The 17992-nt window shown below is 38.4% G+C and overlaps 2 protein-coding genes and 1 pseudogene across 3 annotated transcripts; all 3 read right to left on the reverse strand.

Annotated features, from left to right (window-relative positions):
• Positions 1-944: 944 nt before the first annotated feature.
• Positions 945-4143, reverse strand: LOC110745008 (wall-associated receptor kinase-like 3). The gene is made up of 3 exons (XM_088250379.1): positions 3021-4143; positions 2703-2831; positions 945-2236 (listed from the first exon to the last, which is right to left on the reverse strand). Exons 1-3 carry the CDS (start codon positions 3925-3927, stop codon positions 1020-1022), a joined length of 2253 nt encoding a protein of 750 aa, XP_088106505.1. The 5' UTR covers positions 3928-4143; the 3' UTR covers positions 945-1019.
• Positions 4144-4489: 346 nt separating this feature from the next.
• On the reverse strand, positions 4490-7397 carry LOC110745007 (wall-associated receptor kinase-like 22 pseudogene; annotated as a pseudogene). The gene is made up of 3 exons (XR_015834499.1): positions 6678-7397; positions 6196-6315; positions 4490-5956 (listed from the first exon to the last, which is right to left on the reverse strand). The product of XR_015834499.1 is annotated as a wall-associated receptor kinase-like 22 pseudogene (transcript).
• A 1827-nt stretch (positions 7398-9224) lies between these two features.
• LOC110744894 (wall-associated receptor kinase-like 3) lies at positions 9225-12459 on the reverse strand. Its single transcript, XM_088250644.1, has 4 exons — positions 11487-12459; positions 10889-10964; positions 10746-10827; positions 9225-10525 (listed from the first exon to the last, which is right to left on the reverse strand). The coding sequence occupies exons 1-4, from the start codon at positions 12457-12459 to the stop codon at positions 9383-9385; spliced, it is 2274 nt and encodes a 757-aa protein (XP_088106770.1). The 3' UTR covers positions 9225-9382.
• Between the last annotated feature and the right edge of the window lie 5533 nt (positions 12460-17992).

Consider the following 17992-nt stretch of genomic DNA (forward strand, 5'->3'; position numbering starts at 1 on the left):
TTATGTGTTTGCTACTATTTGGTTAAGTTCTTCTAATAAATTATGTGACTCTAGTTTTGTGTTTATTATTCTTGACAAATGAATCCAGTTACATGTCATCATGTAGTATAGTTAGCTACAATCATTGCATAAGACATGAATTCATACCTGAGTCATTAAGGAGAGATATTGGTAATCTCTTAAGGGAGGGCGTATAAATGAAAGTGTGTAAACGCAAATTAAGTTTTGTCGTGATCATTCAGCATTCTAGTATTGATGGAAGCCTCATGTGATCTTGAGAGCTTGTATGGGTAATTATAAAGACCTTGAAATATTGAAATGTTCAATAAGTCTTGATAGTTCCATGCTTGTTCTTTTGATTGACAGTGACTTGATTAGGAATTATAATTGAGTTGAATTCTATAGGCCTTACAGTAATTGATATTGAGTTCTTGATGATCATTAGACCAAGTGGGAGACTATTAGACATATAGATGACTATCTCATTAAAGTGTGGTCTTATAATCATCAAAGGATTCTAAGACTTCATATCAATTAGGAGTTCAAATACAACTAAACCAGCAGCTCTATTAAAGTTAGTGTTTTAAGGCTAATATACGAGCTAGAATGATTCCTATCTTAATTGTGATTAGAAGTTATAAACCTAATGCAATAAAGACTTCTTAAGAGTTTCTTGATGGGCAAGACTCTTAGGCAGATGCATACAAATACAAGTGCCCCTGCTCAACCGTCAAGCCAACCCACACAAAAGAATTCACCCCATCTAGAATGAGTGTATGAAGGGATCGGATTGAGGGGATGTGCTCTTGTATATTCTAGATATTCGAAAACTCTAATGGAACACCAAAGATGTGTGTTCTTTCATGTGCAGTCATTATAGTTTACACTAATCAGCCACTATGATCTTCTTGGTTGAAACTGCAGTCACATTCTGACCGGAAAAGTTCAAGAAGGAGAAAAACATAACATATATGGAACAAGCACTAGAATATTACAACTAACAAATATTTAATTATTGTTCAGCGTGACATGAAAGGTAATAGTGGAAGTTCATGTAATGATGAAGAAGGACCACCATCCAAACCTGGCCCTGTGCCTGTTGAGCTTGAAACGACATCCCAAGGCTCAATTGATTCAGTTCGAACATATTCAACTTCTTCAAAATTTTGTTCACCATTTGAAGTTTTTTCTGACATCTGAATCCCCTCCAGCTCTGCCGTGACCTCTCTCATTGTAGGGCGCTTCCTTCCACTCAAATTCAAACACCTCCTTGCAAGGTTAGCAACTGTGATGATATCTGCTTTAGACCCTCCTTTTACAACTTGAGCATCAAGAATTTCAAACAGGCGATCTAACTGCATCGAAATGATGAAGTATGTGGCAAGACTTTTGCCTTCTTCTTGTGACCTTCTAAAAGAAATTGGTTTTTGTCCTGTCAAGAGCTCAACAAGGACAACTCCAAAGCTATACACGTCACTTTTCTCCGTAGATTGGCTTGATTGAAAATATTCAGGGTCCAAGTAACCAAATGTGCCGTGTACAAGTGTGGTGAGGTGAGTTTGGTCAATGGCAACCGATCTTGAAGTTCCGAAGTCAGCAACTTTTGCTCTGTATTTTGCATCCAAGAGTATGTTGGTAGACTTGATGTCTCTGTGATAAATGGGAAAGGCAGCTGAAGCATGTAAATAGGAAAGAGCTCCTGCAATTTCCTTGGCAATTCGTAAGCGAACCTCCCATGTAAGTGGAAACTCCTCATTCTGCCCATGGATATACCGGGAAAGGTTTCCATTAGGTATAAATTCATAAACCAAAATGGGAACCTCCGTCTCCAAACAGCAACCCAATAGTTGAACCACATTTCTGTGGTTGATTTGTGAAAGAATCACAACCTCATTGATAAAATCTGAAAGTTGGCTTTCATCCACTATTTTAGATTTTTTTACAGCTACAATTCTACCATCAGCCAGCATGCCTTTGTAAACAGTACCTTGGCCTCCCTGGCCAAGAATTCTATCAGTATTGAAATTGTCAGTGGACTTCTTTAACTCCTTTGACTTGAACAACTTAATTTTCTCTACATTAACTTCACCTGAAGATAATTGTTGTTCTAACAATAAGCCACCATTTCGTTTGAAAAAAAATTCCTTGCGTTTAATTCTCTCTCTCTTCTTTAGGACTTCATGTACCCACCATGCACCAATCAGCAGTAACAACAGTCCCACACCCGCGCCAAGACCTGCATAACTAAACTAAATGATGATGGAAGGAAGTATTGCTAATATCAAAAGTTTGTAGACTACTTTGTGACAGAGTTGCCTTAACTACTTCATTGTGCTCTGTTTTGATTTTGAAAATGTCCTTTTGACATGTTGAACTAGACTCAATAAGGGTTGTTTAAGAACGAATTTTTTGTAAACTGATGTTGTATATAACTTTGTTGATTATATAAACTCGAATCATGTGCGACTACAAAAAATCAAAGTGTTTATTTTTATCGCCGATTTCAGTTCTAAGGTTCTAGTTGCACAATCTGTTTTAAAAATTGGGTTTGATTAACTTTTAGGCGTCCAATTCGTGTTGGTATTTGCGTGAGTAAAACTTACACGACATTATCCTGTTGCCTGCATATTGTTTGCCTTTTGTGTTATTGGCATGGCATTGTCATCTTTCATATATGAAATAATTGCAAGACTGAAACATACCTATAAGAATCAGTTTGATCTTTGTCTTTCCACCCACTATGTGTCCGTAGCATGCATACGTCCCATTATAGTTCATACAATGGGGGGCCCAAGGCCCACATCTGTTTTTATCTGTGCATTCATCAATGTCTGCAATGTAGAGACAAGAAAGCAAATGAAAATCATGGTGAAAGATTATCACGAAATACAAACCAACAAAGCTGACTAAAATGCGATAATTTGGTGCATGGTAAACAAAAGTGTGGAACAGATGACAAATTGTTAACTAATTTGTGCATGTGTTGGAAATTTTTTGAGAGATTTTAGAGGTTTGTTTACCGTGACAAGGGTTGCGAAGATAGGGATTTCCCTCGAAGCCTGACGGGCAGGAACATACAAGCCTTTGCCCAGTGGAAGTGGAAGTGGCATTTAGTATTTTGCAGCTGGGCGTTGGGTCATCATAAGCCCTGGAATCATTTCCAATGAATATCTGAAATAATGGGACTGAAGTATTGTCCCAGCCTAAGCTCCAATCTAGCACCACCGGAACGCTGTGCATATCCTTTATGACACTAAAATTGGATGCCATAAAATTGTTCCTAAACCACTTTTGGTCAACCAAAAATGCATATATATTCTTGCATACCCTTGCTCTTCTATCATCTTCTATATCAGTACTGATGACACTGAGATGCGGTGGGATGTTAGTCTGGCAACAGTTAACACCAATTTCACAATCTTCAGGGCTTATGCTAGTCCCTTCACAAATTGACCTGCATCCGCCAACAAGATACTTTTCTGAGCTCACGGAGGCAAGGTAGCCACAACTCACTGCTGTGAATTTGTTGTGTCTCTCAGAGTATACAAAAGGGCTTCCACTCAAATTCGCAGGTTGCTGACCTCTGTATCCATGGCAGAAGAAAGCAATGGGGTTGTTAACTCGAAGCGTGCCATTAGCATAAACGTTCAGCACTTCCAGCTGGGCACGCCTCAAGTAAAGCTTGTGAGGGCTGATACTAGAAGACTGGTTGCACACCATTTCGAACCATTCGTCAAAGTAACACTCTTTATTAGGTCCAATGCCGAAAGGGTATGGGATGCTAATATCTCCGCAATGTGTTGCGCAATTGTGCTTTGCCATTGGTGTTTCAGCTCCCGATGCTGCTGTTGTAGTACTTGAGCTCCATAACAGCAGAACGAATAGTACCAGATGAACTAGCAAATCATATTGCATCTTGTCAGGCATTCCTCTGTTTCCTCCTCTGTTTCTTCCAAGTTATTGTTTGCTAAGAAGAATACATATGTAGCTTGCTTTCTTACTCTACGTATGTAATGAGAAGGAAATGATGAAATGGAAAAGTAAAAGATTCTCAGACAAAAAGTTTATTTGCAACTTAGTGCTTGTATTATAGAAATCCCTTCACGATAGAAGAAAAGAGAACGAGTGGTTCGAATTGAAGTCGTCTTGTTGTAATGTGTGGAAACTGTACATATAGGGACGCCATACTTGACTGGTAGTAGAGAATTGAAGTGTTTCTTTCTGTTTCTATCTACCCACGAAATAAAAATTAAATGAAAAGATAATGCTGTTGACGAGCTACTTGACTTATGTCACTCACAACGAAAATGCAGTTGAGTTGATGGTAATTATGCCACATACATGCTCAGTATGAATTACAAAAAGTTGAGACGTCATTGTCCGAAAACAAAATAAAATTGAAAAGTCTTCTTTAGTCTTTTGAAGTACATAAATGTCTCATATGTCAAAAGTATTTGAAGTCTGTGCCTAGTTCTAACTCTGATTTTCGATCCATCAAACACGGTCGAGGCTTCACTTTAGTTACATTTTTTACGGGTATGCAATTAGTTCATAGTCATGGTCATTAAGCCAAAAGAAATCGAATTTGAGTTTTCCTTCTTGTTTATTTTTGTGGGGTTCGAAACTTACAGTAGCATACATTACAGAACATTATATTCCGAAAGAACATGTGATTGCCTACAACATTAACAGAAACACACATTACAACAATAGTTTGTTCACCATGTTTTCACAGATAATTGTGGAAGTTCGAGTAATGACGAAGTTGGATCATCACCATCACGATCCCAAGCTGACCATCCTGTTCCTGTTGAGCTTGAAACAGCACCCCATTGCTCAATAGATTTATGTTCGACAAATTCCACACCTTCATAATTTTGTTGAGTATTAGAGGATTTTTCTGCCATTTGAAGTGCCTCCAACTCCGCTGTGACCTCTCTCATTGTAGGTCGATTCCTTCCATTCAAATTCAAACATCTTCTTGCAAGGTTAGCAACTACCCTGATCTCTATTTCAGAGCCCTCCTTCAAAACCAGAGCATCAACAATGTCTAACAGACGATCTTCCTCCATCGATGTAATGAAATATGCAGCAAGACTTCTGTATTCTTTTTCTTTCGCTGAGCTTGTTACCAAAGAGATGTGTTTTTCTCCAGTCAAGAGCTCAACAAGGACCACTCCGAAGCTATAAACATCACTTTTCTCAGTAAATTGGCTTGACCGAAAGTATTCTGGGTCCAAATAACCAAATGTTCCATGTATAACTGTGGTCAGATGAGTTTGGCCTATGACAATTGATCTCGAAGTTCCGAAGTCAGCAACTTTTGCTCTGTACTTTTCATCCAAGAGTATGTTGGTAGACTTAATATCTCTATGATATATGGGAAAGGAAGCAGCAGAGTGTAAGTACGAAAGAGCACCTGAAATTTCCAAGGCAATGCGTAAGCGCATTTGCCATGTAAGTTGAAACTCTTCAATCTGTCCTTGGATATACTGATAAAGAGTTCCATTGGGTATGAATTCATAAACCAAAAGAGGAACTTCAGTCTCTAAGCAACAACCCAGTATTTTAACCACATTCCTGTGGTTGATTTGTGAAAGAATCACAACTTCATTGATGAATTCTGAAAGTTGGCCTTCATCAACTACTTTAGACTTTTTTACAGCAACGATCCTACCATCCGTCAACATTCCTTTGTAAACAGTACCTTGTCCTCCTTGACCTAGAATTCTATTGACATTAAAATTGTCAGTAGATTTCTCTAACTCTGTGGATTTGAACAACTTGATTCTCTCAACGTTAACTTCACCAGACGATAATTGTTGTTCTAACAACAAACCGCCATTTCGTTTGAAAAACTTCTTCTTATTTTTAATGTCATTCCTTTTCTTTATGAGTCTGTATCCCAGCCACAGACCAATAAGTAGCAATATTAGTCCAAGACCCGCGCCAAGACCTGGACAATTCAATGAAACATCAACATTGAGACACACCAACTGATGTGGCAATTTCTTATATGTTATAAATAATTAAAAGACCAAAGTGGGCTCAAAATAAAAACAAATGAACCACTATCACTTCATTTGGTGTCCAAAAGCTCATGTAATAAGTTTGTGTCTTTTGTTGAACTTTCTTTTATCCACAGTCGACTCTTTCATTTTAAAGTTATAGAACGTAGAATATTATTGGCCATACCTTTAAGGGCCCACTTGAGAGCACGCATTTTATTCACGGAGCAATGGTACCCCCCATAGTCGTTCACACACTTGCTTCCGGCCAAGCATATAGTAGGGTTGTACGAGCATTCATCAATGTCTGAAATACAACGTCAAAAAGAGAAAAAAAGGAAATGATGGTGAAAGATCATGCTTGAAATTCTTGCATAATTGTTAGATGTAGGACTATCTTTTTTCAAGGCCATAGTGATTTAACTTTTACATTGAGTTAAAATTAGCATACACCAAATCTTATCTCAATTTTTTAAACCCCACCACTTCATTTGTTTATATCCAAATAATTTTGAACCTCATTCATTTATAAAAAGCAAGCAACGACTCCCGTGTTATGTGTCCTGCGTATGTTTGTAACAAAAACAATTTGTACATGTTAGCCCAAGTGGCGAGGAGATGGAAAAATGAGTTAGAATTGCGCATGTTATAATAATTTGAAAATCTTACCATGGCAAGATTGTCGAAGATAGGGATTTCCTTCGAAGCCTTCCGGGCAGTAGCAGTAAAACGACAGGGCTGTCATTTGAGCTTGTCACAACGGCAGGGATTTCCTTCGAAGCCCTCTTGAAAGCTATCACAAATGGACCTGCACCCACCGATGATTTTGTCGGTAACAGCAACCATATCATCGTCATTTGAGCTTGTCACAACGGCAAGGAAGCCGCAACTCACTGCAGTGAATAAGTTGTGCCTCTGAGAGAACACAAAGAAGCTTCCTGTCAAATTTGCCAGCAGTTGGTGACTTGAATTTCCCTTCTTGGTGTTGCACAGAAAAGTGACAGGGCTGTTAACGCGAAGCGTGCCATTGATAGAAATGTCAAGCACCTCCAGTTGGGCGCGCCGCAAGAACGGCTTGTGCCCAGTAGACTTGTTGCAGTCTATTTGAAACCACTCGTTTAAGAAACAATTGGTGCTTGGTCCAATGCCAAAAGGGTAAGGGATGCTCACACCTCCGCATAGCGTTGTGCAATTAGGCATTGCTATGGGCGGGGCTTCTGCTCTTGATGCTGCTTGTGCAATACTTGTGTGACAGAGACAAAAGAGAAGAATGAAAATCATGTGTTGATCTAACAGTATTGTCATTGCTCTTATTGTAGGATCTGCCTTACCACAGCAGCTCATACATTTCTTTTGTAGTTGAAAAGAAAGCACATCATCCAACTACTACATTAATATAAAGCTTTTCTTATTCTCAACTAGCTGCCATCTCTGACTTTTTAGATTAACTTAACTCTTACCAATTAATATATAAAGCTTTTCTTATTCTCAACTAGCAGCTGCCATCTCTGACTTTCTAGATTCTGAACATAATTTTCAAAAATTAATTCTCATCTCTGAATCAATCTGTTGATCACTAATGTGAAGCTTATAAGCTGAAAAGAGTAGCTAGCTAGCTAGTAAAGAGTTTGCAAAGGAAATTTTGGAGATATTATAAGGTTTCCAAAATTTTGGAAATTTTGGAAATTTTGGAAATTTTGGAAAAATAATAAAGGCATGGGGAGCTTTGTGGAAGTTTTGGTCACAAGAAGCCTTCACAGAGTGTCTCACTTTAGTTGTTTTCTTCGAAATTATTACCGTATAACTTCCAAATAGATTAATATACGAAAGGTATTTCTACGCGCCTTGGGTTGAATATAAGCGGGAACAAATAAGTAAGCTACTTTTCTTGTGTAGTTGTTGGAAAATTTTAAAATTTTAATATTAAAATATTTCCTTTGACTTTTCATGTAACCAAGAGTTGTACACTTCGACTTTTCATTGTGAGACACAATCCCTCCAAACAGGTCCTTTTAGTAGTATAAATACTGCAGCACATTGAGTAATTGATCGAGTTTTTACTTCATGTCATTTATGCCAAGCACTTGCGCAAGAGAAGCATGTATATATCTCAAATATAAAAGGCCATGCATCGGTTATATAAAGTTACATACCATTATAACATGCATTAGAACAGACACAAGTCCGTGTTGATTGTTCTTGTGGTTTGGAGTGCTATTATTACCACAATAAGGAGGTCATTGTATCCTGGGAGACGTTTATCATTAGAATCTTAAAGCACCAGTGAGGGGCATGTTAAGAAAATTAGAGTATACAACTCTAATATAGAATTGTATATTACAATAAGACAACTCTAAAAGAAAAGACCAACTCTTACAAGCATTCTTTCTCACAAAACACTCACAAGACTACACGCTCAGAAGGCCACTCTTCGAAGACTACTTATTGATTCTTGTCTTCTTGACTAGCTTTCATAATGGAAGGTTCATGCCTATTTATTATAGGAGAGTTCACCGACTTTGGCTTCTCCATAAATCCTAGCCACATGTGTGTGGCATGCTCTAGACTCCACCATATTCTGATTTTTCTAAAACTCCTCTCTTATATTGTTTGAGTTATTCTATGCATTTAATTTGGGATATATTGGCATGAATTAACTTCCGATTTTCCATGAATATACCAATTAAATCCCTTGTAGTTTGTGTGGAAATTATGTGCAAAATTTAAATTGTAGCTGCCAAATGTACGTTTTAACAAATAAAGTACATATTTGAGATACACTAATCTTCTTCTTTTCAAACATGGTATTTAAATCAAAATATATAAATCCCTCAATGGAAGCTATATATATATAGAGAGAGAGAGAGAAGGAGAGAGAGAGAGGGAAGTATACTACTCATACCAGTGTCACACTATATTAAGCCAACGGACCACAAGACAGGACGATGAGCTAGTCATTAATCAGGCTAGCATTTGCTCTCCGCGATGATATAGTTGCAGATAAAGACCATTGCTTACCTTAAGTTCTTCTATTTCTCTGACATTTAGTTCTGAGTTCCTATGCTAATTTACCCAAACGAAACCAAATTTTGGCTTCTTGTTTATTTGTGTGAGCTTCATAACTTCAAAGCTAGTAGCATTTTTTGCTAAGCAACATGCATTTTACAGAGGAATGTATTCTAAAAGAACATGGCCTTGTATATAGAATGAAACATGCAATACAAGAAACATTTTGTTAAACAAGAGCTGAAGATATAGAATTGTGGAAGTTCAAGTAATGATGAAGATATAGAATGTGATCATCCAACTCAAGGTATCTTTTAAGCACTAATGCAAAGTTTCCATTCTCCAATGCAACTCAAGTTTCCATACTCTCAACATATCCGAACCTGACTGTGTTGAATTGAAACAACTTTCTTCTGCTGCTCAAGTGATTCATTATAAGTTGTTTCTGACTTTTGGATGGCCTCCAACTCAGTAGTGACCTCTCTCATTGTAGGACGATTCCTCCCATTAAAATTCAGGCATCTTCCTGCAAGTTTAGCAAATACTTCGATCCCTGTTTTAGAGCCCTCCTTCAAAATTCGAGCATCAACAATATCAAATAGACAATCTTCTTGCATCGAAATAATGAAATGCGTGGCAAGACTTCTATATTCGTCTTCTTGTGACCTTGTTACTGCACAAACGGGTTTTTGTCCAGTTAAGAGCTCAACAAGGACTACCCCAAAGCTATACACATCACTTTTATCTGTAAATCGATTTGAATGGAAGTATTCCGGGTCCAAGTAACCAAATGTACCATTAACAAGTGTTGTCACGTGAGTTTGGTCAATGGAAACTGATCGTGAAGTTCCGAAATCAGCAACTTTTGCTCTGTATTTTTCATCCAGAAGTATGTTTGTTGATTTGATGTCCCTGTGGAAAATGGGAAAGGAAGCTGCAGCATGTAAGTAGGAAAGAGCTCCTGCAATTTCTGTGGCAATTCGTAACCGCATCGCCCATGTAAGTGGAAACTCCTCAACTTTCCCTTGGATATACTCAGCAAGGGTTCCGTTGGGTATGAATTCATAAACCAAAAGAGGAACTTCAGTCTCCAAACAACATCCCAATATTTTAACCACATTCCTGTGGTTAATTTGTGAAAGGATCACAACCTCATTAATGAATTCTGAAAGTTTGCCTTCATCCACTATTTTAGACTTCTTTATAGCAACGATTCTTCCATCTGCCAACATGCCTTTGTAAACAGTACCTTGGCCTCCATGACCAAGAATTCTATTAATTTTAAAATTATGGGTGGACCTCTCTAACTCCTTGGATTTGAACAACTTGATTTTCTCTACATTACCTTTATTTGATGATAATTGTTGCTCTAACAATAAACCACCATTTCGTTTGAAAAACATTTCCTTGCGTTTAATCTTTTTCCTTTTGTGTATACCTTTGTATACATATATAAGTAGCCCAAGACTCAAGCCAAGACCTGCATACGTATATAACTCAATCAAGTAGTTCTTTAAGCACAAACTTCATAAACATCTAAAACTTTAAAAAGCGCAACATAAACTTATATCATCTGGCTACATTTTCTTTGTTGAAATTCTTAGAGGTCTTCTGCCTCATTTTTATAGAACCAGCTCTGAAAGAGAGAATTTGGTTTTGACATCTACTTTAAAAAATTGTTTTTAAAAGCTTAAATAGCAAGAGTTAATGAACCATGGAGTGCATACGTACCAAGAAGAATGATTTGGATTGGAAAGAGGAGAAGCGACCATCTGGTAGGGAAGAAGCATTGAGCATCAGCTGTACCATAATACTGACATGTAATACCAGTTTCAATTGAGTAGCATCTATGACCTCCAACATAATTCTCACACCTATTTGTGTCACCAAAATTCGTTGCAGGATCATCAATCTTACACCGATTATTAAGGCCTTTGCATTCATCTATATCTGAAATGAAAACAACAGAAAGACAAATATTGGCCGGCCATGATGGTGACTGCTGATGCTTACTCATTCATAAATGAAATATATATATATATATATATATATATATATATATATATATTTTTGGCTACTGATAAGGATCGTGTAATTCATTTTCACTTTTCTTAAGAAATTTAGTAAGAAAGAAATTAGTGAAAAAGAACTATCGGAATAAGCTGCAAGTCCTAGGATGAAACGAAATGGAATCCAGTATTTGGTGCATTCCGCTCCAAAAGGGAAACATCCACATGTGCCTGTCACTTGGAAGTGCAGATTGACAGAACAATCCAGTTAAAAAAATGGCATGCACTATTTTAATTTGCCTCATCGGCTGCACAACCACGCGGCATGAGAAGTCACACTGAAATCTTTCTGGCTCCAAAGGGTTGGGGAACTTCGATCCAGAAAAGCTATTAAATTTGTGCAAACATGTTTAATTTGAAGCTTTGGATATATAGTGGAACATGTTTATAATCAATGAATTACCTTGACAAGGTTGGAGAAGATACGGACTTCCTTCAAAGCCGGGCGGACAGAAACATTCAAGCTTTGAATGATTGTAATGATTGAGTGTCATAAAAAAACTGGCACCATATGTTCTGCAATAGGGTGTGGGGCCCCTTACTTGAAATTGCCGCATAGAAAGGGGTAATGTTACAATATGTCCTTCATACAGTTTGGCTAACGAACTATTCATACTGTCTAAGCTTAAGCTCCATTCTAGCACCACAGGAACGCTGCCCTTGTCCTGGAAATATGTAAAATTCGAAAAAGTATTCTCAAACTCTTCTTGCTCAATAATGAAGGCATAGTTGTAGCCATCCATTCCCATTCCCGTTCGTGTCCCTGTTCCCATTCCCATGTGGTCATTTCCACCAGTGGCTTCTTCATATTCAGCCTGCAACTCAACGGTGATGGCAGTGAGATATGCCGGAAAGGTAGTCTGGCAACAGTTAATACCAATACATCCATAATTGCGTCTAGAATGATAATTCTTATCACAAGTTGACATGCACCCACCAACAACATTCTCATCTGACCTTACCACCAAAAAGAATCCACAACTCACTGCAGTGAGTCTATTGTATCTCTCTGAGTACACGAAAGGGCTTCCCGTCAAATTTGGCGCTACTTGGCGAATTCCATTTCCTCCATAAAAGAAAGTAACAGGGTTGTTAACCCGAAGCGTGCCATCAATAGAAATACTGAGCACCTCTAGCTTGGCAAGCCTCAAGAAAGGCCTGGGTGGGATGGTAGTGTAGTCACACTCAATTTCAAACCAATCATACAAGTAACAATTGCTGCTAGGGCCAATCCCAAAAGGATATGGGACGGTAACATCTCCGCAATGCGTTTCACAGTTAGGCTTTGCTATTGGTGCTAATTGATCTGATGATGATGATGCTGCTCGACTTATGAGCCATAACAACAAGATGATCATATGAAGAAGAAATTGCATATTGCAATCATCAATTCGACTTCTATCTTCTTGCTCTTTTCTCTTACTTAGTTGCTGAGTAAGAAGTATATGTGGTCCGATGGAGGCTTTTGGTTGAGAAGGTTTGTGGCCTTCCAAGTGTGTGTTCTGTGTTTTACCTTCTTGGTCTTCTGGTCATTGGGTTGTTTTGAGTGTGTTTGTTTTTAGCTTCTTGTTGTTCTTTTGTCTGTTTGTTTTGAGCCTGGGCTGTATGTCCAATAAGTCCTGACAAACTGTCCAAATTTGAAGAAATTTAAGGTTTTGTTTAATTTCTTTGAACTTACCGTAACGAGGAAAAAGATATGCCAACAGACGCAAAAAGATAGGCTAAAACAGAACCCTCCTCAAGGTTTGGCCAAAAAACAAAAGTGGAGGGAAGTTCAAGAATTCTAAAGCCCCAACTCATGGTATAGTTGGAGATAATGATGTACTATTTCCATTGGAGTTCTTCCTAATTTTGAATCTCTGAATTGTTGCTGATTAAGCCAAAGAGAAACCAATTTGGTTTTTCCTTCTTGTTTATTTCTTCGAGATTCATTACTTAATAGAAGTACATTACAGAATATAGGGTCCAAAATATGATGTAATTGTCTACAATATTGAATCAAACTTCCAATACAAGAAATATTTTGTACACCAACACCTGAAGACACTTGTGGAAGCCCAGGTGCAGTTCTTAGGCGATCATACCACATTCTCACCGGCTCTGGAGTCTTGCTTGTTGGAAATCTTTTGATGAAATGATGAAATTGGACCGCCATCCGAAGCTGACCATGTTGATTTTGAAAAGCATCCTAAGACTCAAAATAAACGTATTTATAATTTGGTTCATGAATATTATAAGTTTTTTTGGGAAATTTGGAGGGCCTCCAACTCGGCTGTAACTGTAGAAATCAGAGAAAAAGAAGAAAACAGAACCACACAAGTTTAACGAGGTTCGGCAAATTTGAGCCTACGTCCCCGGTGAAGTTTGAGATTCTTATTTATCGTATGGATATCAGTACAACAGGCTGCATATATAGGCAAGCCTTTTACAGTCATTAGAAGCAGCAATAAAGACTTTTACAGTACCAAGAAAATACAGTTGTTGGAAGATGAAGAGTTTCCAGCAACTGTAAGAAGACGAAGAGTTTCCAGCAGCAGTTAATTATTTTACACATTCCAATACTCCCCCTCAAGCGGAGGCGAGAATATCGATTGAGCCAAGCTTGAACAAAAGGTTTTCAAATTGAGCTAAAGGAAGCCCTTTGGTGAAGATATCTGCTAGTTGCTCATTACTGCGGACGTACGATGTGCGAATGACTTTAGACTGAATCTTCTCTCGGACAAAATGGCAATCAACTTCAATATGCTTGGTTCGTTCATGAAACACTGGATTGGAAGCGATGTGAATGGCAGCCTGATTATCACAAAAGAGAGTCATGGGATGTGGGTCTTTAAAGCCCAAATCATTGAGAAGTCCCTGGAGCCAAATTAATTCGCAAGAGACAGCAGCCATGGCTCTATATTCGGCTTCAGCAGTTGAACGAGCAATGACACTTTGTTTCTTGCTCTTCCATGTGACCAAATTTCCTCCAACAAAGGTACAAAATCCTGTGGTGGATTTCCGGTCAATTGGGCACCCTGCCCAATCAGAATCTGAGTACCCTATAATTTGACTGTTTCCATTTTTCCTCATCAAAATACCACGACCAATGGAACCCTTTAAGTAACGAAGAATCCGTTTGACTGCTTGCAGGTGAGTTGATCGAGGAGAATGCATGAATTGGCTTACTAAGCTTACTGCATGGGAGATGTCAGGTCGAGTAATAGTAAGATAAATAAGCCTCCCAACCAGCCTTTGATAACAACTAGCATCTGCTAACAAATCTCCGTCGAGACCAAGTTTGGCCTTGCAGTCAATTGGGGTAATGACTGGTTTGGTTTCTAACATTCCAGTTTCTTGAAGAAGGTCCAACACATACTTGCGTTGATTAAGAAATAAACCTTTGCTTGAGGTGGCAATCTCAATACCCAAAAAATATTTTAAGGACCCTAAATCCTTAATAGCAAACTTCCTGTGAAGAAAAGACTTGAGTTTATGAATCTCTCTCATATTGCTGCCTGTAATAATGAGATCATCAACATATATAAGTACCACCAATCTTCCAGCAGGCCCATCTTTAACAAACAAAGAGGAATCTGCATTACTTCTTTTGAAATCTATACTTACAAGAACTGAACTTAATTTGGCATACCAAGCCCGTGGGGATTGCTTAAGTCCGTAGATAGCCTTGTGCAATTTACAGACCATTCCTTCTTGCTTTTCTTGAGGATGACCAGGCGGCAAGCTCATGTAAACTTCTTCTTCTAATTCTCCATGCAAAAAGGCATTCTTCACATCCATTTGAAATAAAGGCCAATCATTATTGACAGCAACAGATAAGAGAACTCTTACTGTGTTCATCTTTGCTACAGGAGCAAAAGTTTCCTTGTAGTCTACTCCAAAAGTTTGAGTAAATCCTTTAGCCACCGGCCTTGCCTTGTGTCTCTCAATGGATCCATCACTGTTAAACTTGGTCTTGTAAACCCATCTGCAACCAACCACTTTCTTCCCTTTAGGCAACTTGACAATACTCCAGGTTTGATTTTCATCAAGAGCTTTAAGTTCTTCTCTCATTGCATTTTGCCAAATCAATTGGGTTTTTGCCTCTTGAAAAGAGCTAGGTTCACAAGAGTTTGAAATTTTTCTTAGAAAGGCAGCATGGGATTTGGACACATTAGCATAGGTAATATACCTTTCAACTGGATATCGAGTGGCACAACTGACATAGTCCTTGAATTTTGGTGGAGGATTCCGCACTCGACTTGGATTTCTTCGTGGTGCAACCAGAGAAGGAAGAGTAGAATGGTTAATAGGCTCAGTTTGAACACTGCTTGAAGGAGTACCTTCATTGTTGGAAGGTGTTCCTTCGCTGCTGGAAGTTATATCTTGAGAACAAGGAACTCTTGTAGGACTATGATCAACAATGGTTTCTACAATTGGCAACGGCACTTGATCAAGAAAGCTCTCCCCCTGAATATTATTTCCATATGATTTATCAAAGAAGGAACATGTTTCATCAAACACAACATCACGAGATATAATTATCTTTCGAGTTCTTGAATCATAGCATTTGTATCCTTTTTGTGTTGAAGAGTAACCCATAAAAACACACTTAACTGCCCTCGAGTCAAATTTATCTCGATGTAATCCTTGAATATGAACAAAACAAACACAGCCAAAGATACGAAGATGAGAAAGATCAATTTTCCTTCCTTTGAGAATTTCAAGAGGAGATTTGTAGTTAAGAACTCGACTTGGAAGCCTATTGATCGCATAGGCTGCCGTAAGAACTCCTTGAGACCAAAACTTCTTAGGAACATTCATTTGCAGCATGAGCGACCGCGTTTTTTCAAGGAGATCACGATTTTTTCTCTCTGCCACCCCATTTTGTTGGGGTGTGCCAACGCAACTTGTCTGATGAATTACACCATAAGAACTTAAGTATTGTGAAAGGGTACTGTTCATAAATTCAGTACCATTGTCAGATCTCAGAACTTTAAGCTGGGCTGAAAATTGATTCATTATAAGCTGATGGAACTCTTTGAAGACAGAAGCAACCTCACTCTTTGATTTCAATAGATATAACCAAGTAGCCCGAGAGAAATCATCGACAAAGATAAGAAAATATTTAAAGCCATCAAAAGATTCTAAGGGTGCTGGCCCCCATACATCTGAGTGAACAATCTCAAAAGGTCTGGTAGTTTTTGACAATGAATGACTAAATGGCAGACGTGTCTGCTTTGAAAAATGGCAAATATCACAATCTTGGGATGCCTTATCCAGTGCTGGAAATAAGCTTGACAAAACAGATTCAGAGGGATGTCCCAGACGTTGATGCCACAAAACACGATTTGGGAGAGAATTGACTTGGAGCCCTCTTGAGTTGTTAGGAAAATGATGAAGAAGATACAACCCATTTGAGTAAACACCTTCACCAATCTTCTTCTTGGTAATTCGATCCTGAAAAATCACATTAGAAGGAGAAAAAATGGCATCACAATTTAAGGAATTTGTCAGTTTCCCTACCGACAACAACTGAAAAGGGAATGATGGCACGTATAAGGCAGTAGACTCAACATCTGTACCAAGAAATTTAACCTTCCCTTGGCCCAAAACTGAGACATCAGTACCATTAGCTACAGAGACAGAGTGAGCCTTAGTGAAATTCTTAAATTCACAAAGATACTGTTTTTGATTCGTCATGTGATCGGTGGCTCCCGAATCTATAACCCAAACATTTGACATAGTGCTGGAAATAAGAGCAGTCACAAAGGCTTTGACAATACCTGAGACATCAGAAGTAGATGTTTTTCCATATTGTTGAAGAAAATTAGCAAACTGGCCAAGAAGAGTAGTAGAGTTCGAGGCAAGATTTGCTCCAGCATTATTGGAGAGACTTGCATCAATTTTACAATTGGGATTCTCATTTTTTTGGTGGAGATACGCAGCAAACTCACCAAGAAAAGCTGAAGGGTTGGTGGTGAATTTTTCAAAATCATCAGCAGCAGAAACTTGATTGGCACTGTGTTTTTGTTCTCCCTTGCCTTCCTTTCCAAATTTTGGTTTCAAATGAGGGTGGAGAATCCAACACCTATCCTTGGTGTGACCTTTTTGTTCGCAATAACTACACTCCAGATTGCCTTTTTTTCCTTTGAAATTTTTGCTTGCTTGTTTTTTAGCACCAGCTACAAAAGCTTTAGATTCAGAACTTCCAGCGCCTGATTTGGTTTCTACGTTCATGACTTTCTTCCTTACCTCTTCTCGTTGAATAGTAGTACAAACAGTATTGAAAGAAGGCATTTCAGCACTCATCAAAATGTGACTGCGTAAGTCTTCATAATTTGGATCCAAACTTGCCAAGAGTTGGAAAATTTTATCCTCTTCAGCCCTTTTCAAAAGAGTGGCTGAATCAATAGTATGAGGTCTGTAAAGATCTAGCTCATTCCACATGCCTTTAAGCTTTCCCAGATGTTCAATAAAAGATTTTCCATCTTGATTCACCCCAGCAATATCCTTCTTTAGTTGAAAAATCCTGGCTGCATTATTTTGATTTCCATACATTTCTTTGACAGCAGTCCAAAGATGTTGTGCAGAATCAGAAAAACTGAAAATCTCAGCAACCTGAGGCTCCATAGAGTTGAGCAACCAAGACATGACAAGTTGATCCTTGCAGAACCAATCCTCATACTTTGGATCATCAACAGCGAGTGCAGGAATATTTCCATTGATGAAGCCAAGTTTCGATCTTCCTCCAAGAGCCAAACTGACAGCTCTTGACCAAGGAATATAGTTAAATCCATTTAGAAGAACCGAACAAAGGCGAAGATTGGGATTCCCATCAGATTCGCCGGGAAAAACAGAAGCTCTCCCAGAAGAATCACCCATTGAGAAGACAAAGAGACAGGATTTTCAAAGGTCCTGCTCTGATAC

This window comes from Prunus avium, chromosome 3 (assembly GCF_965620075.1).
Source record: "Prunus avium chromosome 3, drPruAviu1.hap1.1, whole genome shotgun sequence".
Lineage (NCBI taxonomy): Eukaryota > Viridiplantae > Streptophyta > Magnoliopsida > Rosales > Rosaceae > Prunus > Prunus avium.

What these genes read in the sequence shown, in the direction of transcription:
- LOC110745008 (XM_088250379.1), bottom strand. Translation starts at nt 3,927, where the DNA reads ATGCCTGACAAGATGCAATATGATTTGCTAGTTCATCTGGTACTATTC. An exon ending in TCTTCGCAACCCTTGTCACG is followed by an intron (nt 2,832 to 3,020) that starts GTAAACAAACCT and finishes TCTACATTGCAG; the next exon opens with ACATTGATGAATGCACAGAT. An exon ending in GATCAAACTGATTCTTATAG is followed by an intron (nt 2,237 to 2,702) that starts GTATGTTTCAGT and finishes TTAGTTATGCAG; the next exon opens with GTCTTGGCGCGGGTGTGGGA.
- LOC110744894 (XM_088250644.1), bottom strand. Translation starts at nt 12,459, where the DNA reads ATGCAATTTCTTCTTCATATGATCATCTTGTTGTTATGGCTCATAAGT. An exon ending in AATTTTGGTGACACAAATAG is followed by an intron (nt 10,828 to 10,888) that starts GTGTGAGAATTA and finishes ATTACATGTCAG; the next exon opens with TATTATGGTACAGCTGATGC. An exon ending in AATCCAAATCATTCTTCTTG is followed by an intron (nt 10,526 to 10,745) that starts GTACGTATGCAC and finishes TTGTGCTTAAAG; the next exon opens with AACTACTTGATTGAGTTATA.